Genomic DNA, 26,831 nt, shown 5'->3' with positions numbered 1-26,831 from the left:
AATGCAGGGGGCATGAGTTCAATCCCTGGTTGGGGAACTAAGATTCTGCGTGCCGCATGGTGCAGCCAAAACACAATATAACTATATTTCTGCTTGCCTTCAAGGGGACTTGCAAAAGGCTCCTGAGCTTTATTTAACATCAGACCATCCTGCAAAATCTTATACTTACCATTGATCCAGGTACACAATTCATTTTCTCATGCATATAAACCTCTGGAGTTATTTAGGGTGGAGGACTGAAAAAAGGAAGCAGGACAGATAAAGCTTTTGTTTTGCAGCTGGAACCTCTGCTGTGGCTGTACTCACCTTCAATTCTCAACTCCTTAAGACCATGATAGACACGTTTGTATATGTGACCCACAAAATGCCCTCTTTTGGTCAATCCCTCCCCCATGGGACATACTAGGTGGAGGCAGCACACTCAGCAGGAAAACTGCTAAACATAGAATTTACTTAAAGTGAAAGGATGATTTCAGGCCATAAACGATACAGTTCTATTCCATTTCAAAGACAATCTGTTAGTCTTCCTACACATCTTTCCCTCTCCCTTACATGACCGAAGTACTCACCACTCTCCTTAGTGAAGCCCTCTTTGGTTCCACCCTAGTTTTTTTGGTTTTGTTTTTAAATTCCAGTGTGTACTTCCATTAAAGTGTAGCACAAAATAACACTGTGAAATCACTGAGAACAATTAAGACACCTGTTTTCCAACTTTAGCCTTTTCTTCAGGACCATGTTTTCAGACAAATTAACACTACATGCCTTCATTTTCTTGCCTACTCATCTATGAAATGGGAGAACACAAATGATCCTATCTACCTCTCACAACTGCTAAAGATAAAACAAGAGAACAGACACAGAAGAACTTATCCTGGAAGGCAAAGACAGTCTAACACCTTCTGGGCAATTCCCAGATGAGCCTGGAACATGGACTTCTATTTGATAAATGCTGCTGAGTTATTACCTAGAAAGCATGACATATATCCTAGCTATAAACAATAACGGTCAATTAACCTCCAGTGAAAAGCTACTCTACATGCTTTCCTCACTTCTCCTCAAAGCCCAATGGTAGGAAACGAATGTTCTACAGTTTTATCAGCTAACACCCTAAAACTCAAATGATTCCACTTCGTTTTATGGGCCAGCACACAAGATATACACATTTTCGTATTTATTCTTGCCTAGCTTGCTCAAGACCTCATGATCAAGTGCGTATCTCTTTTACTATCTCCGCTCCCTCACCTGTAAAAGGAACAAAGACTGAGTTACCCTCTAGAGTTGCTGGGAAATAATGGAATAGATAACGTGGTTTATGACTGTTAAAAAGCTGCAGCAGAGCTAAACAATGCTTTTCAAGGAAACTGGCCTCTCCTAAGCATATGTTAGCCCTGTTGTAAAATCAGCCTATACAAATCACATACAAAGTTCCACTCTGCTTCTTCAAAGCCATCCATATGATATGTGACTTAGAAAAAGTATTTTGGGTGTCGGGAGAATCGAAGCATCAAGTGGATTTATGGACAAGCAGTGAGTTCGGAATATGATGAAAAGAACTGTATAAAAATTTAAGTTGTTTCTGATCTTTCATTTGAAACTGTAGCCTGGAGACTAAGGCAATGAATGGCCAACCACCATTTTTCACTTCTAGAAAACAGGAGCCAAGGAAGAAGTAGACACGTTAATCTACGGTGCGCTTGAGTGAAATATTAAGAGGCTGCACAACCGGAGGAAGCACTGAAGCACATTTTCCAGAGGAAGGCTGGCTGTGCCAAAGAGGCAGGGTGGAGGCTTATAAAAGGCCACATTGTATCACTTAGTAGGCAGCTGGTTTTTTTTTTTTTTTTTTTTTAAACCTTTAGGCTTTAATTCAGCCAAGGAAGCACTGAGGTTCCTCACTTTCTCACTTCATCAACAGACGGAGAAAAATAAAGTATAGATAAAAAACCTTAGGGTTCCAACATTTTGACTCTGAAATTCTGCATTTCTCTAGGCTGTAAAGTTCCCTGAGCACAGCTTCCCACTGGGAGAAGTCTCTAAGATCTACACTACGTGGTTTGCTGCCTGACTTGGGAATATTTGTCAAATCATTGCCATTAATATTTTAGCTTACTATTTATGGCTGCATAAAGGCTGTAGAGGAGAGAGGCAGGCTGCTGAGGAGAGCACTGGGGCAAAGGAGTCCTCCTGAGGCGTCAGCGGGGAGTCAGAGGTATGAGAACTCCGTGCTCCAACACAGAGACTGCACACAGCGGGAAATACACCACGACAGGGCCATGATTCAATTCCAAGACCAGGCATTTCTTATTTACTTTTGTGGTTTAAAATCATGGAGCTAGAGGGGAATAAGATTGGTCTGGGAAAAAGTGTACCATTTAATAGGCCAAAAAGGTAAATCGTTAAGTTATTTTCTGTTCCACTGTCTGCTAAAGTTTCAGATGCTGGGGGTGAGTTTAATCACAGAAAAAGCATGTCTTTCCCAGTTGACTTCACCTCAAGTTCTGTCCCTTACTGGCTATGTAACCACAGGCAATGTGACTCAAATGTCTGCGAGCCTAAAATTCCTTTTCTAGAAAACGGAGATTAAAAGCATCTACCGGGCTTCCCTGGTGGCGCAGTGGTTGAGAGGCCGACTGCCGATGCAGGGGACATGGGTTCGTGCCCTGGTCCGGGAAGATCCCACATGCCGCGGAGCGGCTGGGCCCGTGAGCCATGGCCGCTGAGCCTGCGCGCGTCTGGAGCCTGTGCTCCGCAATGGGAGAGGCCACAACAGTGAGAGGCCCGTGTACTAGCGTACCACCAAAAAAAAAAAAAAAAAAAAAAAGCATCTACCACACAAGGTTGTTGTGAAGACTAATCGAGATGCTATGTGGACAGCAAAGTTTCCCAATCAGGGTCTTGTGACTAAGTTACAGATATGCTGAGATAATGATCCCCACAGCCCTTCGGGCAGCCCAGAGGCAGGATCTCTAGGCTAGACCATTTACCCAGATGTGCCACAGATATGGTCATGTTGTGTGTGTGACATACCAGGAATCACCGGGGAAGGGTGCCTGTACAATGCTTAATACATACGTCTACTCCCTCTCCAACTCCCAAGAGCCCTAGTTTTGTCAACTGTATTATTGGAACTGCTGTCTGTCACCCAGGCACACTCTGAAATGGAACAAAACCACGTTAAAGCTTATAGTAAAGTGCCTGGTTCATAGAAGGTGATCAATGAAGTAGTTTTTCTTCTAGGTAGAATCAGAGGAGATCAGACTTTGGAGTCATGGTTGAGAGAGGTTTTGGGATTGTGGTAACTCCCAGTATCAGGAATTGGTCAGCACAACACGGAGAAACAGAACCATATTACTGTCAGACTGTCGTAATGTCTAGAATCCTAGAATAACACCCCCTGGATAAGCCATCAGGGTTACTGACTGGACAGTACAAGACACTAAAACATATTCAATTCATTCAGATGGGTTTCAAGAGTCATTCTTAAAATCCTTTAGAAAAAAATTTCCTTTTATCCTTTTTCTAAGGAAGCTTCTAGAATGTCACTAATCAGTTAATAAAGAACTCCTGGCAACTGTTATTATCCAATCCTCTTTTCTCACTAAGGGTTTTGGAGTTTTTACTCCCAAATGCATCCAGTTCCCCGTTGTGCATTTATGTCCCTCTTCTATTTATCCCTTCCATAAGCTGAATTAGAGGAATTATTGAATTCTGCTCATCATCTCACCATATAGTTTTTGATTACTCTCCTTTAAGTCCTCTCTAAGGTTCCCATCCTCCTTTTTGAGCAAAGCCTAGAAAAATGGATCATGCTAGGTAAGAGGTGGGTGGTCCTACTCTCTGTTAAGCCACGTCTCAAAATAAGAACAAAGAGGGTCTAAAAGCTCATTCACACAATGTCAGAAAAGTGATAAACTGCTAAAGAAACTAAGAACCATTCTATCTGGCTTCATCCATTGCTTCAAGAAAACACTTATTAAGCTGACTATACACACAGTGAGAATGCTGGGAAAACAAAGATGACAAAACCATAGGCCCTGCCCCTAAGGAATCACAGGTTTGGTACACACGTAAGGAGTGCAGCTCTGGGGCTTTACGCCCAAAGTGGTCCCAAGGCAGCCAGAGGGTGGGCAGCAGTGTGTAACTCCAGTGACCTGTAAAAAGACCAACTAGATCGTCTCAGCAAGTCAGCCACTACATCCAATTTCTTCTAAATGCTTAAACAATGTCCTAATTCCAAATCACTTCAAACTAGTATGTCTCTCTGAGGACATAAGCAGCATATTTGGGAATGAGAACAAGGTATCAGCAAGATTTAATTTATTCCTTTCTCAAATTTCTCCTCCCCCAGTCCTCGCCCACCCCAAATGGCACAGCCTGCTTCCTGAGCTTCACTCCCCCTCACAGAACCACAGCTCCCCACAATATGCACAGCTGTGGCAAGGAGCCAGCATGCACTTAAAATCAACAGCAATTTGCATCTGACAGCATTTCCTCAATTTTGGACTCTAGTTAAGTGGACAAGCCTAGCTTCTGAGGCTGTAAAGGTTCTTGGTGTGTATATACTAACAAAAGAATTAAATTAATTTGCCAGATTACTTCTGCTTTAACTGGGGGCCTCGGTAAGACTTCCTAAATGATTAAAAAAAACAAAAACAAAATGCTGTTGACAAAGACCTGCATATGACATTATCTGCAGTGTTCAGCATAGCTTCTTAATCAGTCACAGTCTCTTAGTTTGGAGGCTGCTGGGAAGACAATTTACCAATAACTATCATTCTGTAAGTATACAGAAATCATTCCAATAAGCCACCTTCCCAGTAAGGCAGTAGGAAAAAAAAAAAGGTAAATCGTTTGGAATGAATCTTAGGCTTTGTTGGAACTGCCTCCAAATTAAAAGGGTGTGGTGACCAAATGTATTCTTTTTTTTTTTAGTTTATTTATTTTTGGCTGTGCTGGGTCTTTGTTGCTGCACGTGGGCTTTCTCTAACTGCTGCAGGGAGCGGGGGCTACTCTTTGTTGTGGTGTGCGGGCTTCTCACTGTGGTGGCTTCTCTTGCTGTGGAGCACAGGCTCTAGGCACGCGGGCTTCAGTAGTTGTGGCATGCAGGCTCAGTAGTTGTGGCACACGGGCTTAGTTGCTCCGTGGTATGTGGGATCTTCTGGACCAGGGCTCGAACCCGCATCCCCTGCATTGGCAGGCGGATTCTTAACCACTGTGCCACCAGGGAAGTTCCCAAATGTATTCCTAAACAATTTAGATGACAGAATTGATTTATTCGAAGGAAATTTAGACTTTTAGTAGGATGTCACAGGCAAGAAGACCCAGCAGCGTGACATGAGAAGCATCACTCTTTTCCGTTTCATACTGTACAACACCCTTCAGTGCTCACAGCCCACAGGTAAGGAGGCTGGGCAATGGTTCGAGGCTGCAATTTACTCTGGCATGGGTACACTATGAGAGGCCCATAGAGAAGGACCCGCCATAAATCCATTACCATGCTCTGAGAGGCATTTAAAATAAGATCACTTCAAAAGGAAAATTACTCTAACTGTATTTTGAAGTATATACGACAGAACTATTTTAAAGACTATCTCATGCTTATGTTCTTAGTAGCTGGAACAGTGCTGCATTTCCAAATGCAGACTTTCTGCAATAATGGAAATGTTCTACATCTCTGCTACCCAAATACCGCTGCTCCTAGCCACATGCGGCAACTCAGCCCTAGAACTGTGGCTAGTGTGACTGAGAAGCTTAATTTTAATTTACTTTAATTAATTGTTATTTAAACTTAACTAGCCACATGTAGTCACTGGCTATCATTATTGGACATCGTGGAGATGGAAGATTCGCTCTGTGGAAGGCTGCTCAGAACCTAATTTCCCCAACTGGTTTGTTGAGAAGTGTAAAGCAGGGTGGAGCTGACCTCTCCCGGCAGGTTCCCACAAGGGCCAAGCCTTTCAAATCTCCAGGGTTTCTCCTCAGCACTACTGCCTTTCTCTAATCTTTCTCTGATCTCCACCCCAACACGTGTCACCCCTTTGGTCCTCCGTAACTTTGCCAATACTCTCAGAAAGGTCCCCCTTTCCTGTTCCTGCCTCGTTCTGAGCACTGGGAGAACCTTACAAACATTTATGATGATCACACTAGTTACCCTTCTCTGTAAATTCTGGTTAGGCATGCACCTTGATAAGCTCTGAATTACTTTACTGCTGCCTCACCTTATTGGTATGCCCGGAAATTCACACTCCGTCTAGAAACAGGCTTCTGCCAGGTGTTATATTTGCAATCCCAGGAAAGCCCTACCTCCTCCGCTGAATATCATAGTCTTTTTTCAAAGATTTTCAAAGTGCTTTACAGCAGAATATGTTTTGAGCCCACTTACTTAAAGACACACCTCAAAGGGAAGATGGGCCAGACTAAAAGCCAAAACTTGCTGCCCTGCCCCAATATTCAACATTGCTACAACATATACTTTGTAAAAGAAAGTCCCAGAAGTTCTAACTTATGCTTCCAGACTTGAGTGCCTACTTTACTCCCACTGAAACAGTTAGTAGCTCTTTTTAAGAGTAATGTTCTATAAGCAGAAGAGCTGAAGCTCTGAGTAATGGGCTACATTTCAGAATCACAAGTTATTAACAAACAAGTAGTTGTGAAGGTACTCCTACACTACAAGGCATGCTTCTACTTGAAATGCACAGGCATTTATCTTGTAGATCAGCTTATAACCACCCAGGTCTCATTTTTTGCTAGTCTAAACTTGAGAATTCACTTGAGATCAGCTGTGAAAATGCAGAAGTTAATTTCACTTCCTCCTATGTGCTACAATGCTCAAAAAAGGACAGAGCAATCACCCAAAATAAGCCATTAAGCTGATTCGTTTGAACATCTAAAATGCAAAGCAACTGGTAAGTGAGGCTGAAGACACGAAGCAAGTTAGCCTAAAATATAAGCAACTGCAGTTCCTGGCAGGAAACAGTAGCTATTGCTCACTGTGTTACTTAAAGAAACGTTGTGCTTTGTTTTACAGATAAAATCTGTGGCCTTATAAAAGAGATAGGAGACAATATATTCAATTTAAACAGTGGGTTATAAGTAGTTTTTTTAAGGCCTCCAAGCCACAAGTTCACTGTGTCCACTTAGAATTTCCCCTCCACCAATCCTCTTCCATCTGTGGCTCTCCAAGCACTTGCTCTCTTATTATTAGTTCCCAGTTCACCAGAAACGGTTTGCACTTATTTCCTCAACTGTGTAAGCAAGATGTGAAGCCCCATCCTCACAGATGGGGAAATGAGGCAAAGGGACTGGCCACAGGCCACCAAAAATTAGAAGCTAAAACCAACTCCTTGGTTTAAATATATTAGAAAAGCAAAGCAGCTTTTGGGGAAGAGGTTGTCTTCTACTGATTCTTGTGTTTGACAGAGCACGGTGCCTTTGAAACATTCCCTAAAGCCCACTTTTAAAAAAGCCAATGGTTAAAAACAGGTTTCATCTAAGAACTTAATAGACTCTGGAGGCTTTTAACTGTGTATCTAGGCCAGAATTACTGCACAAGAAATCACAGACCAGGGGTATGCTATAAGAATTTAAAAGATAAACAACCAGATAGAGGACAGCGGGTGGGGAAAGGATTATTAGAACCTCAGAAGAGCGATAAAAAGGGCTGTGGATGTGGGGGACGACTAACTTTGCTTGAGAAATGTAACAAAATGGCCCGTGTCTCTCACAGCTGGGTTCAGGGAAGGTAAACTAGAGAGATCATCGGGTTTTCCGGCTGCAAGGTTGGGCCTGCCTTCAGTCTTCTCTCCCGCTCCCTTAGACGGGGGTGGGGAGCGAGAAGACTGGTGGTGATCTGGGCCTGCATCTTCTTTCCTCCTCCAGTCCTGGGAATTCCTGAAAACTCCTTCCAACCCAACCCCAAATGGGCTCTCTTCGGGTTCTGAACAATGACGGGGAATACAGAGGGAAGTGGTCCCCTGCTCGCTCCAGCGGGCAATGGGTTCCTCCAGCGAGAGTTCTGGCCCAAGCTACCTTCACGTCCCACAGGTCTCCTGCACTTTGGCACGCGCTCTCCTGTCCACTCACTGCTTCCGCATCCCTCCTCTGAGCCTCTCCCCACGCATCTCTGCCCCTCACCCCACAGCGCCCAATCACCGCCCACGTTCACACCTCCTGGGCAGTCCCCACACCCTGCCAGGTCTCCCACCTCCCTCCTCCATGTCTGAGGAGTGTCTGGGGCTGAACGATTAGCAAGGGTCAACTCTGCCTCCCCCGCCACCCACCAGCCCCCGGCCCCCAGCGCGCGCTCACCCGGCGGCCGCGTTCTCGAACTTGAGCGCGAGCGTCTCCTCGATGATGCGGTTGTTCACCTCCAGCAGGATCATGGCGGCGGCTGCCCCGGGCAGGGGAAGGAGAAACAAGGGCGGGTGAGGGTGGGTAAGGGAGGAAAGGACGGAGGGAGCGGCCCTGCTGCCCCCTGAGGAGGGGAGCTGGGTGGGGTAGGAGGTTAGGGGAGAAGGGGAAAGGGATCGGGGTGGGGGTAAGGGAACACGCGCGCGCTGGCCCGCGCACGCACTAACTGTGGAGACACCTACCCACCCACCCGACCGACCTGGCCCCCGAAGCCTAAACCCGCCTGCCGAGCCGCCGCCGCCGCCGCTGCTGCCGCCTCACCAACAAGCCCGGTCCCCGCCCAGCCCCCGGCTCTAGCCGGCCACTTCCGCTCTCACACCCACTTCCGCTCGCCGCCCGGACGCGCGGCCCCGCGGCGCCATTTCCGCTCCGACCCCTCGTGCACGCGCACGCAGGCGCGCCGGGCGGGGGCGGGGGGCCGCGCATGCGCATGTGCGATGCCACTAGTCCCAACTCCACTTTCCCATGGACGTTCCAACTGTCTGTGGCTAGTGTGTTTTCTAGCCTGCTGTCCTTCCCCGAGGCCTGCTTCCTTGTCCGACGCCTCCCTCCCGCACTCCCCCAAAGGTTTACTTCCACTTTTCCCGTCTTGTAATTTCAGAGACCCTACAAGAAGCTCGCCCTTGTCATCTCCCAGCCGGCTTCTTTGCTCTCAGCTTGTCTGCTGTCGGTGTGACCCTTCCTCCTCATGCCACACTAATGGCTGTCCGGCGGCACCATCGTGCATTCATTTCTTCCACAGATGTTTAGTGGGCTCCTTCTCTGCGCTGGGATTACAGTGGCGCTTGAAACAGATGAGATCCCCCTCTCGTGGAGGTCATAGTCTGGTAAAGGAAACGGACTACAAACTCAATTTATGTAACTACAGAGTGCTAAAAGGGCAAGGAAAGGAATGAGAAGTCACCGAAGTGAATAAGCCTACCTGGTTTCCTGTTATGCTTCCATTTCTGTGCCTGGAGCTGCCTCCAAGGTGCCCCGAACATGATTTTCTCTGCCTATGAAACCCTTAACCTTCCCGTACCTCTGCCAGAGACATAGTTTTTTTACTCAACTGCATGTGGGAAATGAACTCATTTTTGTGCTGCGTCTGTACCTTCTGCTTGTGTGCCTTGTTTTGTATTTTTCCTTCTCCAGGGAGAATCTGACAAATTTGAGTTCTTTTTACATGTATTGATTCATTTTATGCTCATTGCTCCCAGGAAGGCGGGGGGATGGGGAATGCAGAAAATGAGCAAAAAACTAGCTCTTGTCATCAAGGCCCAGAGAGCCCTTCAAAACGGATTTCTTTATTTACCAGCCATGGATAAACTTCGAGACATTGCGGATACCCCCAAATTATATGCTAACATTTTAACGTTGTTTATTGAACTAAAATAATGCTCATACATAGTTTAAAAAATATATACATATACTAGAAGGCTTGTAATGAAAAAAGCAGTTCTCTGGCCCACTCTTCAGAGGCAATAGCCTCAACTCCTTTAGATATTCATCCAGATTAGATCCATATATCTAAATAAATGTGTATACTACTAATTCTTGATTTGTTAATTTTAAGGTTTATTTGTTGACTTCTTGCCGTGATAGATAAGAACATGAATGACTCTATCACTTCTGTTCTCCACCTCCACATTTATGTAACTATTTTTAGTTAAACCAATAATCACATTTAAATTATGTTTGCGAATACTGTTTACTAATGAGCCAATAAAGGTAGTACAACCGTGCCCTCTAGCTTATACAGCCCTCCATTTTTCTTAGAGTTAATTATTGCTGTTTTTTCCTCACTTGACAATTTTCTATATTATCTACAGTTGGCTGCCCCCACCCCTGCAAGTGCTCCAAGACTCTGTCCAAAAGTCTAGCAATATTTTCCAGATACTCAAATGCATAAGTTCCATTTTTTACTCTAGAGTCTGTCCCAGAGCCTCCTTCCTCTTCTTTCAATCTGGACCGACTGATCTCTAGACTTGCTATACAGTTGTCATTCTGCGCTTTTCCTTCTCTGCTGTCATGGGCTGGTTTTGCCCATTTCATGGATCCCATGCCTTCTTCTTTCTTACTTTACTTCCTTGTTTTGCTAAAGCACCTCCTTTAGTAACCTTGTAAGGAAGAGAGATAGGGGATATGTTGTTGGGATCTTTGCATATTTTAAAATGTCTTAATTTTATTCTAATACTTGCTTTGTAGTTGAATTTATAGTTGGGCTGGTTATTGAATTCAAGTTTGAAAATAATTTTCCATCATAATTTTGAGGGTATTATTCATTTTCTTTTACCTTCCAGAGTTGCTGTTGTAAAAAGTCTTATTCCTGTTCATATTCCTGATCCTTTGTATGTTACATCTTCTCCATCTCTGGAAGCATTAGGATTTTCTCTTTAGGCTGTTGGTTGGAAATTTTATAATGATGTGCTTTGCTGTGACTCAATTTTTTTGTACTGAGCACTCATTCATGAGTAGCAGAAGGCACACAGGCAGAAAGTACTCATGTACTTCAGTTTTGGAGGAAATTTTCTTTGATTATTTACTTGATAATTTCTTCTCCACTTTTTTTTGTTCTCTTTCTGGAATGCCTATTATTTAGAAGTTAGATTTCTGGATTGATCCTTTCATTCTTTTCTTCTATTTTTTGTTTCCTCGGGTTTGTTTGTTTTATTTTTAATTGTGGTAAATGTACATAACATAAAATTTCTCATCTTAACCATTTTTAAGTGTACAGTTCAGTAGTGTGAAGTTTATTGACATTGTAATGTAACCAATCTCAAAAACATTTCATCTTGCAAAACTGAAACTCTGTACCCATTGTTTGTTTGTTTTTGTTGTTTTTCTGCGATATTCCCTTGTCATTATCTTCAGCCATTTTAAGTTTCAGTTTTCTTATTTTTAATTCCCAAGACCTCTTTTCCCCAACTCCCCTTCCCATATTATTCTATCCTTGTTTTATTGACAGGAATATCTTCTATCTTTCTGAGGATATTATATGTTTTATGGACAGGAATATCTTCTTTCTGAGGATACTATAGTGTGTTTGTTTTAAATTTTTTTCTAAAAACTAAACTGCTCTTTGCTCTGTTTCTTTCTTTTCTTTCTTCTTTTTTTTTTTTTTTTTGGTCTCTCTCATTTCTGTTAATGGCCATCCTCAAAAGTCTGGTTACTTTAGCAGCCTGTTCATATTTAGGGGTAAGACTCCAAAAAGCTGAGTGGAGGCTGAAGTGTGTGGGCAAGATGAGTTGACAAGCACCTTACTAACTTAAAAGGGACTAGCAGCATTGGCTTCCTCTGGAAGCTTTTTGGAAATACAGAATCTCAGGTCCCACCATAAACTACAGATTTAGAATCTGCACCTTAGCAAGATCCCTGGGTGATTCAAATGCATATTATGTGGTAAGAAGCACTGGATTAATGGACTTCACTCTAAGGTGCACTGATGATGTGCCAGATTTCATAGAGAGCCCACAAATGTCAATATTGGGAGGTCTTTTCTCCAGAGAAGGATCCTCCAGTTGCTTGAGGCTTATAAACTTGGCTATGAGTGTTCCCAGAGTCTTAAGAATGCTTTTAAAGTTCCAGCCCACTTCCACTTAATCCCATTATAATCCGTGTGCCTCCCCACTGCCTTCCACTGGACTTGAGTGTATAGAAAATGAATCTCTGTTGGTGGAGATGGAGGAAGGGGTGGAAATGGGATGGGTCAGGTGGGAAATGGGATAATCACCTGACTGCTTGGGGACCTAGAATGCTCTTTATACAGAAATTCAACCAATCTTCCCATTTTCTTCATCTTGCTTTTGGTTTTTTTAAACTTCTGACTGATTGAACAAATATCTTTGTCCCACCACCCATCTTCCTTGAATCTTAACATTTTATAATTAAACTTGCTTCAGAGCTTTTTAAAAAAGAAATACAGTTGAAACTTCCTGTGAACCCCACCCAATTCTATTCCTTTTTCTCCTTCCTCCCCCTCCTCCTCAAAGGTAACCATCACCTTGCATTTGGTGTTTATCCTTCCCACACATGTTTTTACACTTTTACTACATAGCATGTATCCATAAACAATGTGTAGCAAATTGGCATGACTTTAAGGTTTTGTCAATAAGTATCATACTGTACATCTCCTTTTGAAACTTGTTTCTTTTAGTCAGCAATATGTTTTTGAGATTTACCCGTCATTACCTGAACCTATTTTAACTGTGATATAGCATTCCAATGTACGATTATATGTTATGATTACCAAGGTATTTATCCATTCTCCTGTTGAAGGACACTAAAGTTCTTTCCAGTATTTTTTCTATGACAAGCAGTGCTGTTTGGAACATTCTTGTACACATTTCCTGTGTACAGGTGTGAAAGTTTCTTTAGAGTATACCCCTAGGATTGTAACTGTTGAGATGTGGATTATGGACACCTTTAACTTTTCCAGATGTTGCCAAATTGCTCTCCAAAATAGTGGTACCAATTTATACTTCCACTTGCGATGTATGAAGGTTCTCATTGCTCCTTGTCCTTACTAGCACTTGGCATTGTCAGAGTTTAAGTGGATGGATATTAAAAAACATCTGATTGTTTTTAAAATAAGAATTAGCCAGGTAGATAAAGAGGGGTAGAGCTGGAGAGGGGAAGTGCCAAGAGATGGACAGCTGGAAACACAGTAATAACTAACATTCAGGTGGAAGATTTATTCTGTGCTAGGTGCTGTTTTAAGAACTTTACATGTATCTCTTTGAATTCCTGTGACAACTCTAAGAAGTAGGAACTACTATTAATTTATTTTATAGATGATGAAACTGAGATGCTGATAGGCTAAAGAATGTATCCAAAGTAATATATGTGGCTAGTCATTGAACTGGGATTTAGGCTCCAGATGTCATGTTTTGACATGCAATATTGGTATCCAACAGGATAGTTGACATGGCATGCAATACTGGTATCCAGTACTGAACTGGATAGTTCTGCATTTTAGTTTCAAGTATGATAAAATCAAAGTATAAAAAACTGGACCTGACACTTCATTTAAATAAAGACAACAGCTTTTGATTGAACCTTCATCCTGCTGAAACCTGATGGCCAAAGTAGGGAAAGCGACTGTTCTAAAACAGCCTGAAATTTGCTGCTTTCAGTCTTAAAGACAGAGGCTGGAGGTCATTTTGGGGTTGGGGGGCTGGAATAAATTGAAACTTGATTTTTATCCATTTAGGATGTCAATTGTAATCCCCAGGGTAACCACTAAGATAATAGCTAAAAAAAAAATGTATAGAAAAGGAAATGAAGGAAGGATCAAAGCTGTACATTAGAAAAATCAATCAAAAGTAGGGTGTATTCAAGGAAATAAAGAAAAAAATTTAAGATATAAAGAAAACAAATAGCACAATGGTAGAAGTAAGTTCTTTATTATAAGTAATCATTTTAAATGTAAATGGATAAGGTCAATTTATTAAAAGATGGAGATTTGCAGAATGTATAAAAATCTGTGATGCAGCTATATGCTGCTTACAAGAAACTTTAGAAGCAAAGACACAAATAGGTTGAAATGATTGGAAAAATATATTCTATGCAAATAATAACTACAAGAGAGCTAGGGTGGCTATACTAGCATCAGACAAAATAGATTTTAAGTTAAAAGTTGTTACAAGAGACAGAAGAATGCTGTATATTGATAAAAGGATCAATTTATTGAGAAGACACAATAATTATAAACATATACACCCAAAATATAAGAATCAAATACTGACAGAATTAAAGAGAGAAATAGATAATTCTACAATAACAGTTGGAGTTGGCCTTCAATATCTCACTTTAAACAATGGCTTGAATATCTAGACAGAAGATCAATAAGGAGATACAGGACTTGAAGAACATTATAAATCAAGTAAATCGAACATACATGTACAGAATATCCCATCTAACAACAGCAGAAATACATTCTCCTCAAGTGTACATGGAACATTCTCCAGGATAGACCATATGTTAGGCCATAAGAAAATCTCAATGATCAAAATCGTACAAAATATTTTCTTCAACGACTGGAGAATGAAACTACAAATCAGTAACAGAAGAAAACTGAAAAATTCACAAATGCATGGAAATTGAGCAACACACTCTTTAACAACCAGTACATTAAAGTAGAAATTACTAGGGAAATTAGAAAATACTTTGACATGAATGAAAATGAAAACATAATATACCAAAACTTATGGGATGCAGTGAAAGCAGTGCTCAGAGGGGTATTTACAGATCAACACCCTAACTTTATACCTTAAGAAACTAGGAAAAGAAGAGCAAACTAAACCCAAAGCTAGCAAAGGAAGGAAATGATAAAGTTTAGAGCATATATAAATTAAATGGAGAATAGAAAATAATAGAGAGAACCAATAAAACCAAAAGAAAAGTTTGTTTAGAAAAAGATCCAACAAAACTGACAAACTTTTAGCTCAACTAAGAGAAAAAAAGAGAAGATGCAAGTAACTAAAATCAGAAATAAAAATGAAGATCTAACAGAAATTAAAAGGATTATAAGAGAATATTATAAACAATTGTATGCCAACAAATTAGATAATCTGGATGAAATGAACAAATTTTTTAGAAATGCACAAATTACCAAAACTCACTCAAGAAGAAATAGCAAATACCAACAGACTTCTAACAAGTAAAGATATTGAATCAGTAGTCAAAAACCTCACAAGAAAGAAATGTCCAGGACCTGGTAGCTTCACTAGTGAATTCTGATAAACATGTAAAGAATAATTAATACTGACTCTCTCCAAACTCTTCCAAGAAACAGAAGAGGAAGCAAAGCTTCCTAACACATTCTATGAGGCCAGCATTACCTTGATACCAAAGCTAGACAAAGATACCACAAGAAAAGCAAATTACAGACCAGTATCTTTTATGAGTATAGATACAAAAATCTTCAACAAAATGCTAGCAAGCCAAACCCAAGAGCACGTTAAAAGGATTGTATACCACAACCTAATGGAATTTATTCCAAGAATGCAGGGTGGTTCAACATAAGAAAATCAATCAATGCGATACAGAACATTAAGAGAATGAAGGAAAATAATAAAGAACATCTCAATAGATGCAGGAAAGGCATTTGACAAAATACAGCACCTTTTAATGATAAAAATACTCAGAAAGCTAGGAACAAAAGGGAATTTCCTTAACACAATAATGGACATTTCTGGAAAAACCCACAACTAACATCACACACAGTTATGAAAGACTAAAACCTTTCCCCCTCAGATCAGGAACAAGACAAAGATATCTGCTTTCACCATTGCTATTTAGCATTGTACCAGAAGTCCTAGCAGAGCAGTTAGGCAATAAAAATAAAGACAAGACATCCACACTGGAACACAAGAATTAAACTATCTCTATTTGTGCTTTTGTTTTTGGCTGCACTGTGCGGCATGCAGGATCTTAGTTCCCAGACCAGGGATTAAACCTGTGCTCCCTGCAGTGCAAGTGCAAAGTCCCAGCCACTGGACCACCAGGGAATTCCCTAAACTATCTCTATTTGTGGATGACATGATTCTATATAAAGAAGATCCCATAGAATACACACACACACACACACACCAGCTAGAGCTAATAAATGAATTCAGCAAAATTTTAGGGAACAATATCAACACGCAGAAATCAGTTGCATTTCTATACACCAGCAATAAACAATCTGAAAAGGAAATTAAGAAAACTTTATTTCCAATAGCATCTAAATGAATAAATTACCCGGGAATAAGAATAGACAAGGAGGTGAAAGGTTTGTACACTAAAAACTACAAAACGTTGCTAAAAGAAATTAAGACCTGAATCAGTGGAAAGACATCCCATGTTCATGAATTGAAACACCTAATATTGTTAAGCTGGCAATATTCTCCAAAGCAACCTACAGAATCAATGCACTCCCTAGCAAAATTCCAGTAGCCTTTTTGCATAAATGGAGAAGCTGATCTTCAAATTTATAGGGAACTGCAAGGGCCTCTAAATAGCCAAAACAATGTTTTTAAAAAAGCAAAACAAAATCAGAGACTCACACTTCCTGGTTTCAAAACTTACTACAAAGTGGGACTTCCCTGGTGGTACACTGGTTAAGACTCCATTCTTCCACTCCAGGGGGCATGGGTTTGATCCCTGGTTGCAGAACTAAGATTCCACATGCTGTGCAGCACGGTCAAAAAAAGAAAAAAAGAAAAGAAAAAACTTACTACAAAGCTACAACAATCAAAACAGTGTGGCACTGATATAAAGGCAGACATATATAGAGCAGCAATATATGTTGAGAGTTCAGCAATAAACCCAACACCTATGGCCAACTGACTTCTGACAAGGGTGCAAAGGCCATTCAATGGGGGAAAGAGAGTCTGTCTTTAACAAATTGTACTGGGACAACTGGATAACCTCATGCAAAAGAAGGAAGTTGTACCCTTACCTCACTCCTTATACAAAAATTAATTTAAACTGGATCAACAACCTAAATATAAATGCCAAAACTATAAAACTATTAGAAGAAAACAGGGGTAGAATCTTTATGATCTCAGATTTGTCAATGGATTCTTAGACTTGACACTAAAAGCAGAAGCAACAAAAGGAAAAAATAAATTGTTCTTCATCAAAATTAAAAACTTGTGATAGACACATACAAGTTGTACCTCTAAACCTGAGGTGAGTCAGCCAAGAGCTCTCATTAGGTATAGTCAGCTGAAAGTCTAAATATGAATAATGCTATTGGTTGTGCTGTTTACAGACAATTAGAGATTTATTTAAATCTTAAGTGGTTTCATGTGCCTCCCGAGAAGTTATCTGCTTTAGAAAAATCACATGTATTGAGCATCTCATTTTAGTATAAAAAGACAGACACACCACTTTTATTAATAGACAATTTCTTCCATTTCTGCTGAATAAAAGTTGAAATGAAGGAACGCCAAAGCGTTCGCTTGCCTGGGATGCTTTCATGTCTTGGCCCTGTTCTAATAGGAGGGCCAAGTGTGACGGGAGATCAGGAGGCTATTCTATTTGTCTGGGTAGTAGATGATGACAGTTTGTTCTGGGTGGAGTAGTGGAGATGGAGAGAATTGGATGTTTTTGAGAGTTATTTCAGTGAAGGAATCAAAAAGTTCTGGTGATAGATTGAATAGGTGCTGCCTTAATTATCTATACTGAGTAACAAGTTATCAGACACTTAGCGACCTAAAATAACATCCATTTATTAGCTCACAGTTTCTATAGGTCAGAAGTTCAGGCATAGCTTGACTGGGTCCTCTGCTCAGGATCTCACCAGACTTCAATCCAAGTGCAGACTGGGGCTGTGAATCAGACATTCAACTGGGAAAAGATCCACTTCCAAGCTCCCCCAGATTGTTGGCAGAATTCATCTCTTTGCAGCTGTAGCACTGAGCTCCCCATTTTCTTTCTGGCTGTCAGAGGGCCCCCCACACTTCCTTGACAAATATGACAGCTTAATTCTTTAAAGCCAACAAGGATGTCTCTCTCACTTCAGCCTGCAGGATGGAGTCTTATAATAATGGGAGTCCTATAATTTTTGGAGTGACATCCTGTCACCCTCGCAATATAAGACAACCTGAGCAAGAGGCTGACGTTCATCACTTTCGCCATACTCTACTGATTAGAAACATGTCACAGGTTCTGACTTAAGGAGAAGGGATTATACAAAGGCATAACTCAGTGGAGGGGGGTTATCAATTTAGAGTGTGCCCCCCACAGGTAGGATAAGGGAGAGCAAAGTGTCAGCTCTAATATTCAGATTTCTGCCTTGAGCAGGTGGGTGGAAATTGTGCCATTTATTGAGATGAGAGCATGGCGGACCATGTTGGCTGAGGGCAGATCTTGGGCTCAGTTGTTGACCTGTCAAGATAAGATGCTCAAGGGCATGAAGGATGCCTATTCTGTTCTTCACTCTTTATCCAGTACCTAGTGTAGTTCCTGCCATATAGTAGGTGCTCAATAGAATGAGTGAACGGATGAACGAATGAGTCTGTGAGACATCCAAGTGGAGAGAGCGATAAGCCAATATCTCTTGGAGGTCACTGGTGTTTGTACAATGATTAACACACTGCCTTGGATGAGACTGCCTAGGAAAGAGGGTAGAGGGAGGAGGGCAAGGGTCTCAGGACTGAGTGCTGGGGCCCCCAGTACTGAGAGGTCAGGCTGGAGAAAAAACACTGCCAAAGGGTACCAAGAAAGGATGGGCACAAGAGTGTGGTGTCAAAGGCTCCTGAGAAGCGAAGACAGTACTGAGAGGTGTCCATGGGGAGAACTGGTTTTGGTGGAGTGGTGGAGCTAAGGAGTGGACAGGAGGTTAGGAACGGGACGGCAAGGCAACAATTCTTTCTAGAAGTCTGGCTGTAGGGGAGGAGAGATTGAATGATAACTGGAGAGAGATGTCATCCACTATAGAGATCACCCAGGTTCTGATGTTGAGAGAGGGCAGCTCAAGGCAGGTGCTGGGGCTAGACCAGCTCTCTTGGTCAGAGTGGTAGAGGACACCTTCTCTGCTGATCTCATGGTCTTGCTTTTATACTGCTTTCTCTATCACGTTTTTTATTGTAGTCAAGCTAACACATTTCTTTAAGAATGTTAAGGATGGAAAATACACTCAAGAGGTCTCTTTCCTCCCGCCTTTTTTCCTCTTCTTCCTTCCTTTCGTCCTGCTCCCAAATCATTCTGTCCATAATGTATTTCCTTCCCTTCCTCCCTCCCTCCCTTCCCCCTTCCTTCCTCCATTCCTTCCTTCCTTCCTTCCCTTCATTAGTATGGAAGAGACTTGAGCAGTTTTCATTGAAGACTAGTAGGCTGCAAAAGAAAAAGTTGAAGGTAAAGCAAAGATGGTAATTAATAGTGTGAGGCTTCTGAGAGAATGGCTGGGGGACGGACTGTAGGGCACAAACTGGCTTTGCGGTGGCTGAGGGACACAACTCCTCTGTGGTACAAACAAGGAGGAAGGCGTGCGGTGGGCCCAGTGAGAGTATTGGTTTGGTGTCAGGAAGTAGAGGGAGGTTTCCGGGGCTTAGGTCCAAGTGCCTTTTGTGTCCGCCTCCATCCGCGAGACACAACTTTTCATATAATAAAATTAATATTTGTTGATAAAAAAATACGTGCAGGGCTTCCCTGGTGGCGCAGTGGTTGAGAATCCGCATGCCGATGCAGGGGACACGGGTTCGTGCCCCGGTCTGGGAAGATCCCACATGCCGCGGAGCGGCTGGGCCCGTGAGCCATGGCTGCTGAGCCTGCGTGTCCGGAGCCTGTGCTCCGCAACGGGAGAGGCCACAGCAGGGAGAGGCCCGCGTTCCGCAAAAAAAAAAAAAAAGAATAAATGCAGAAATCCTTTAAAGGACAGCATAAGTAGCATTTGTCTTCCTTGATTTTTCAAAATGAAATACTTATTGACTTTAGTTATCCTACAAATAATACATGCTCCTTATAAAAAATGTAAATAATATAGAAAATTTCCTTTGAAATTCTCCCCTACAGAGATAACAACTGTAAATGGTGAGCATCTACCTTGCCAGTGGGTTATATATTAAACAAAAGAGGATCACCTTATAGTGGAATTGGGTGAGCTGTTTTTCTCACTTTAACATTGTATCCTTTGTGTCAATACATAAAGACTGTCCTTATCTTTAGTAACACTTGCTTGGTATCCACCTCTGAGTCATCTCATACATTTATTTAACAAAAACCCTTTGATAATCATATAGGTCGTTGCTAATTTTTCAGTACATCTGTGCACACGTGCACCATTATTTTATTAAAATAAATTTAGAGGAGGGCAGCACATAGGCACATTTCAAATGTTCATACCCATCTCCAAATTGCCCTGCAAAGGACTATGCCAATTTAAGCTTCCATCAACAGGATGTCAGGTTGCCTGTTTCCACACACTCTTGCCAACAACTGGCTATTAGAAATCTTTTTGATCCTGTCCATCTAAGTGAAAAATGAATCTCATTTCAATTTGCTTGGATGTAATTATTAGTGAGGTTTGACATCCTGAATATGAATTTTGGCCATTAACGAGTCTTCTTTTATGGAGTGCTCCTTTGTGCCTTTTACTTCTTTTCTATTTGGCTTGTAATTTTCTTATTTATTTCTAAATAATCCATAGCTTAATAATACTACTCTTTCTCCAGCATGTTGTAAATATTTTTTTCCGTTTTGTTATTTGTCTTTTAGCTATGCTGTTGACTTGCCTTGCTATATAGAGATTTTTCATTGTCACATCAATTTTCTCAATTTTTTTAAAAAATGGTTTTTGTCACTGGCATAGTACTAAGAAAGCTGATTGTCACAGCAAAATTATTGAAAAATTCTTCTGTTTTCTCTATTAGTTTGTAGTTTATCATTTTTTAGTTAAAATTTTATCTGTTTCTGCTTATTTTTAATTACAAGAGCAGTGTATGATTACATCCTAGTCACTTCCTTAGAAGTGATCACTGCTATTTGGTTAAGGTCTGTGCTTTCAAACTCTTATACGTTCATATGAAGGTACACACACATATTCAATATAAACGGCATCATTCTATATGTGCTATTTATAACTTGTTTTTTCATTGAACAGTGTTTAAATATTTCCTTGTCAGTACCTATGGATTGATCTCTTTTCTAACTGCTGAATGATAATTTATTGTATGAATGTACCATAAATTGTGGTTTTTAAAAAATATTTGTCTGCAATTCATCTGAATTTGTGTGTGTGTGTGTGTTGTGTAGAGTGAGATATAACTTAATTTTTCCCAATAATTTTCCAACTATCTTAATACCATGTGTTGAATAACCCATCTTTCCTCTACTGACTTGAAATGTTACTTTATAGTTGAGTGAACACTAGATTGACAATATTGGGAGATGGGCATAGCAAAGTGCTCAGGAGAATATGAAGGCCTTTCTCTTCTGCTGTACCAGCTGTACTAGCTGGCCTGGCATTCCTGTTTCTCCCCTGGCCATGTAGCTTGCTCTGAACAGACATAAAGGGCTGACCAATATTCCCTAGTTGTTTTATACCCATGTACAGAGAAATCGTAGCTTTGAAATGGGGCCATTTCTCCTTCTTCTCCTTCACCATCATCATCATCATCATCCTGTATAAGGTTGTGGTAGACCTGCCAACTATTTCCATCTCCCCTGAGTTACCTGAGGTGTGTACGGCCTTATGCACCAATGTGACTCAGGGGAAGACTCTCATCTATAACATTCCCTCCTGGAAATCTGGAACGGGAATATCTAGTCATCTGGCTTTGCTTTCGCAAAATGCTCCACTGGTAAAAACAAGATTATTTGGGGTGGTACATGGTGAATCGGTTTTAATTTAATTTAATTAAAATTTAAAAATTATTATTCTTTTTTACTTACATTGTAAAGAATACAAACGAACAGCCAGATGAACAGGCAAGGTCTAGAAGTGTGCTGAGAGCAGTATCTTCCCCGTGGAGATGAGGTGTACCACCCTCGCGGCAGGTGAATGTATTCAGCAATCCAGAAACTGTTTTAATTTTAATCATTACATTTATTTATTTATTTTATTCTAATGGGTATTAAAAAATGACACACATGAGAGCACCAGGCTTAAAATAGGTATTTAATTTAACACAAGTTAATCAATGTAAAGAACACGGTATTTGAGTGGACATGGCAAAATGCTACAGAAGGTTTGGGGATGATTGAAGTTTGGAAAATCCCACATTAGATGGCAGTATTATCAGTCAAGAGTGCCCTCAGGGGAATGCCCTGGTGGTCCAGTGGTTAGGACTCTTGGCTTTCACTGCCGAGGGTAAGGTTCGATTCTTGGGTGGGGAACTAAGATCCCACAAGCTGTGCGGTGGCCAAAAAAAAAAAAAAAAAAAAAAAAAAAAGGAGTGCCCTCAGATGCAAGTAACAAAAACCTAACTCATAGTGGCTTAAAAGCATGGGGGTGAGGTTTTAAAAAGAAGTTGGTTTTTGTCTTTGTTTTTTGGGCTTTGTTATTTTACACATAATTTCCTCTTGTTGGACAATGTTGGTTCAGGGGCTCAATGATGTCTGAGGGTGAAAAACCTCTCTGTGATTCTTTTGGCCTTTTCCTCATGGTCCCATGATGGCTGCTGCTGCTCTGGCTATCACAACCAAAAGGAAGAAAAAGGAAGAGGTGGCACAAAGCAGTGCCTTGCCTTTGTCAGGAAAAGCAAGAGCTTTCCCAGAGTTCCCAGCAGTCTTCTCCTTAAACCTCATTAGCCAGAACCGTATAAATAGCCACTGCTAGGTGTAAAGGAGGCTGGAAAAGTGGACCGTAGATTGTTGTAATTAGCTTAGACCATCCTCATCAAACCGAGGTCCTCTTAGTGAGGAAGGAACGGGAACAGGTGGTGGGTAGACAACTGCAGTGTCTGCCATGTGGGGATGTGTGGACCTGCAGAGAGAAGCAGAGATGGGACACCATCTGCCCCAAAGAGATGCAACTGTGGAACTAATGTTAGGCTCTCAGCTCCAATCCCTAAATGACCAACCGTACTTCATTTCCTGTTCTTGCGAGTTGGCAAGATTGCCTGTTGTATCGTTTCCATAAACCATCCTTTGACTTGAGCTAGTGAGAGTGGGTTTTTATTCATTATAGCCCCAAGCATTTTTTTCTTTTAACTGAAGTATAGTTAATTTACAATGTTGTGTTAGTTTCAAGTGTACAGCAAACTGACTCAGTTTTACATATATTTTCTTTTCTATTATACGTTATTACAAGATATTGAATATAGTTCCCTGTGCTCCAAGCAGAGTTTTTGACATGTGTTAAAGTGTGTTTTCTCTTTTGTTCTTCACAGCAGTTACTAGAATCCTTATTTTACACAAGAGGAAAAAGAAGTTCTGAGGTTAACTTGCTCAACTTCATGTGACTTTAACTTAGGTTTTCTGACAACTAATATATTCTTTATGCCATCTCTGTATTTTTTAGAGGACCATCTTTAAAGGCAAAGTGTTTATTCCTTAAATAGCATCAAGAGGACAAAGGAATAAATACACGAGAGAGGGAGTTTCCTTGGGGGCTGGTCAATGTCACCCCTCAGCTCTGTCCCTGGCTTAAATCAAAAGGCAGAAGGCAGCCTGACTCTGTCACGCATCTGGGTTTTGGAGACCTAGGGAATGTTTAGTTTTCTGCTTGTCTATTTCCAAACTTTATGCATGTAATTTATTGTCCTGATTACAATTTAACGTGGTTAGAGGATGTGAGACATCCAAGTTACAGATCTGTGTGAGAAGCACAGAGAAATAAAATGCATCTGGGAGCTGTGGTTTTCCTCCCTTCTCACACCAGAGTTGCTCCATGGGTGACCTCAACCAGCCATGATTTTAACCACCACCAAGACAGTGCTGACTCTCAAGATCTTGATTCATCCTGGTCCAGCGGAAATCATTACCTCCTCTCCCTAAACTTGATGTTTTTCTTGCATTCCCTATCTTGACAAATGGTAGAGCCATCTACACAGTCATACCGGGACGTCATCTCTCCCACATGCAAACCCTTGCCACATTATGTAGATTCTTTCCTCTAAATCACGCTGTAATACGCCCCCTCTTTCCTTCCCTGAATGCTTCAGTTCAGACCTTCATTCCCTTTCAGAGGATGGTGGCTGCCATCTCCTGGATTTGGTGTTTTCCAAGTTCGTGGGAAAACCTGGGGTGCTTGCTAATCATCTAGATTCCCAGGCCCTTCTCCTAGACTCGGAGTCAATAGGCCTGGGGTAGGGCCCTGGAAACTGTATGTTTAACAAGCATCCCAGGCAATTTTTCCAAGCAATGGGCGGCACTGGTACCTCACTGGTCTCCCTGCCTCAGGTCTCTGCCTTGTCAATCTAGCCCTGCTCTGCTGCAGAAGTATCTTCCTAAAATGTACCAGAGGCTTTTTTTTTGTGTGTGTGCTGGACAAAACTCAGACTCCGTAACTTTATAAACAGGGTGTGATTTAGTCACTACCTCCCTCTCCAGTCTCATTTCCTGCCTTCCCTGGACTTTAATAATACAAACTGCTCATCAGATTGGAGGATCCCATTGCTTTTTCACTGCTCAATGCCTTTGCCTATGTTGTTCTTTCTGCCTGGACAGTTCCCCTTCCCCAGGTCTACCTGGAAAACTCCTACCCATCCTGCAAGACCCAACTCAAGTGTTCCCTCTTCCCTGAAGCTTTCTTTGCCCCCTTTGGAGCTTGAGCATATGTTTATTACTGCAGCTGCCTCACTGAAGTTTCTGTGGCAGAGTCTCTGCTTAGCCCCCAGGTACAGGTAGTATTTGTAGTTGTTGCAGATGCTCATTAAACAACTACTGAATAGATAGCTTTTTCTCTGTGAGAGGAAATTTAGTGAAAGCAAATAGGGCAATTTCCAGGAAAATAGTATTCCCACTCTTTCCCCTGGGAGTCTAAACTCTATAGAGTTTCTTACTGTGAAAAGCAGTCGTTATTCTGTCTGTTTACATTTGCAAATTCAATACATTAAACTGTGTAATAACAGTCAACATTTACCTGGTGCCCATTGTCTGCTAGAAACTTTGCATTCGCCACTTCACTTATCCTACAGATGAAAAAACTGAGGCTCAGAGGTGAATTAATTTGCCCAGGATCACAAAACTGGTAAGTGTTGGGATTGGTACAATGCTATTCTGCCTCTTCCAGAGATTTATGTAATAACCACTAGGATATGCCATATGTGTTTAGGATAAAACATCCCTGTATTGAGGGGTGCAGGTAAAGAGAGTGAAGCAGTGTGGGCATGAGGCAATAAGGAGGGGTGTGGAGTGTGGCAAACTGGAGGGTGTGCACTCTGCTTCAAGGAGTTAGCCAAGACTTAGTGCCAGCTGATCTGCCTCCCCAGCATTTTTGTGAAAAATTTCTAACATGTAGCAAAGCTGAAAGAATTTTACAGTGTATGCCTATCTACCTAGTACCTAGATTCTACTATGAACAGTTTACTTGCTTTATCTCATATCTGTCCATTTATTCATTAATCAATTTTGTTTTTTTCTAATGTAAACATTTCAAAGTAAATTGCACGCACATCTCCCTAAATACACCAGTATGTATATTAACTAGAGATCAATTTTTTTTAGTTTTTAGATATAAAATTTATATACAGTGACACGTACAGACCTTCAGTGTATATTCACTAAGTTTTGACAAATAACGTCCTCCTGTCTTCTAAATTTCTGCTGAGAAATATCCCCCAATCTAGAAAACATCACCATCATTCCCCAAATAGCCTCACGTTCCTCCTAAGTTTGTCTCTGCTTCCAACCCCCTAAGGTAACAACTGTTTTGATTATCTTTCTTTCATAGATTAGTTTTGCCTGTTCTAGAACTTCATAAAAGCAGAATCATACAATATATACTCTTTTTTTTTGCACAGGCTCCGGACGCGCAGGCTCAGCGGCCATGGCTCACGGGCCCAGCCGCTCCGCGACATGTGGGATCTTCCCGGACCGGGGCACGAACCCATGTCCCCTGCATTGGCAGGCAGACTCTCAACCACTGCGCCACCAGGGAAGCCCCATATATACTCTTTTGTGTAAGACTTCTTTCACTCAGCATAAAGTTTTAAAGATACATCCATGTTGTTGAGTGTATCAGCAGCTCTTTCCTTTCTGTTGCTGAGAAGTATTCCATTGTACTTGACCTATGAACATACCACAGTTTGTTTATCCATCTTCCTATGCATGGACACCTGGGCTGTTTCTAGTTTTTGGCTATTATGAATAAAGCTATTAATATTTTTGCACAAATATGTTTGTGGACATGTATTTCCACTTCTCTGGGTATATTCTTAGGACTGGAATAGCTGGGTCATAGAGGAGGAGTATGTTTAGTTTTATAAAAAAAACTGCCAGACCTTTTACCAAAGTGGTTGCACCATTTTACATTCCCATCAACAATGTATGAGAATTCCAGTTGCTCCACATCCTCACCAGCACTTGATATTATCATTTAAACATTTTTTTGAGTCATTCTGGTGATTGCATAGTGGTATTTCCATTGTGGTTATAATCTGCATTTCCCTGATGACCAATGATGCTGAACACTTTTCATGTATATATGAGTCATTTGTATATTGTCTTTTGTGAAGTATCTGTTCCAATATTTTGCCCATTTTGGGGGGAGTTTTTTGTGTTTTATTATTTTTGGAATTCTTTGTATATCCTTGATGCCAGTCATACATGTTTTACAATTATTTTCTTCCAGCTTGTGGCTTGTTTAATACTTTTTACACTGGTGTTTTCTTTGATGAACATAAACTTAAATTTTGACAAAGTCTAATTCACCAAAAAAATTTTAAAGATTATTGCTTTCTTTGATTTGTAAAAAATAGTTTGCTTACACCCAAGTCATGATATTCATCCACATTTTTCTCTAAAAGCTTTGCAGTTTTAGCTTTTACATCTAGACCTAGGATTCATCTCAA

At 41.2% G+C, this 26,831-nt stretch overlaps 1 protein-coding gene and 1 non-coding gene across 3 annotated transcripts in view; both read right to left on the bottom strand.

The window, feature by feature from the left end:
• The window catches only part of ARPC2 (actin related protein 2/3 complex subunit 2), a 30,544-nt gene extending 21,764 nt beyond the window's left edge, over nucleotides 1-8,780 (bottom strand). Inside the window, exons 1-2 of one of the 2 annotated variants that reach the window (XM_059052150.2) lie at nucleotides 8,609-8,780; nucleotides 8,308-8,389 (exon numbers count right to left, since the gene is read on the bottom strand). In XM_059052150.2, coding sequence (XP_058908133.1) covers nucleotides 8,308-8,381 — 74 coding nt within the window. In that variant the 5' untranslated portion in view covers nucleotides 8,382-8,389; nucleotides 8,609-8,780. Of the gene's footprint in view, nucleotides 1-8,307; nucleotides 8,390-8,591 lie in introns of both variants that reach the window. The other variant, XM_067026866.1, reaches the window with a different exon arrangement.
• Nucleotides 5,363-5,499, bottom strand: LOC131751709 (small nucleolar RNA SNORA42/SNORA80 family). The gene has a single exon (XR_009334274.1). It is a non-coding gene; the product is annotated as a small nucleolar RNA SNORA42/SNORA80 family (small nucleolar RNA).
• Nucleotides 8,781-26,831: the final 18,051 nt, after the last annotated feature.

Source organism: Kogia breviceps, chromosome 2, assembly GCF_026419965.1.
Source record: "Kogia breviceps isolate mKogBre1 chromosome 2, mKogBre1 haplotype 1, whole genome shotgun sequence".
NCBI classification, from domain to species: Eukaryota; Metazoa; Chordata; class Mammalia; order Artiodactyla; family Physeteridae; genus Kogia; species Kogia breviceps.
Note: the sequence above shows the minus strand (reverse complement) of the source record. Positions and strands in the feature narration are given on the sequence as shown.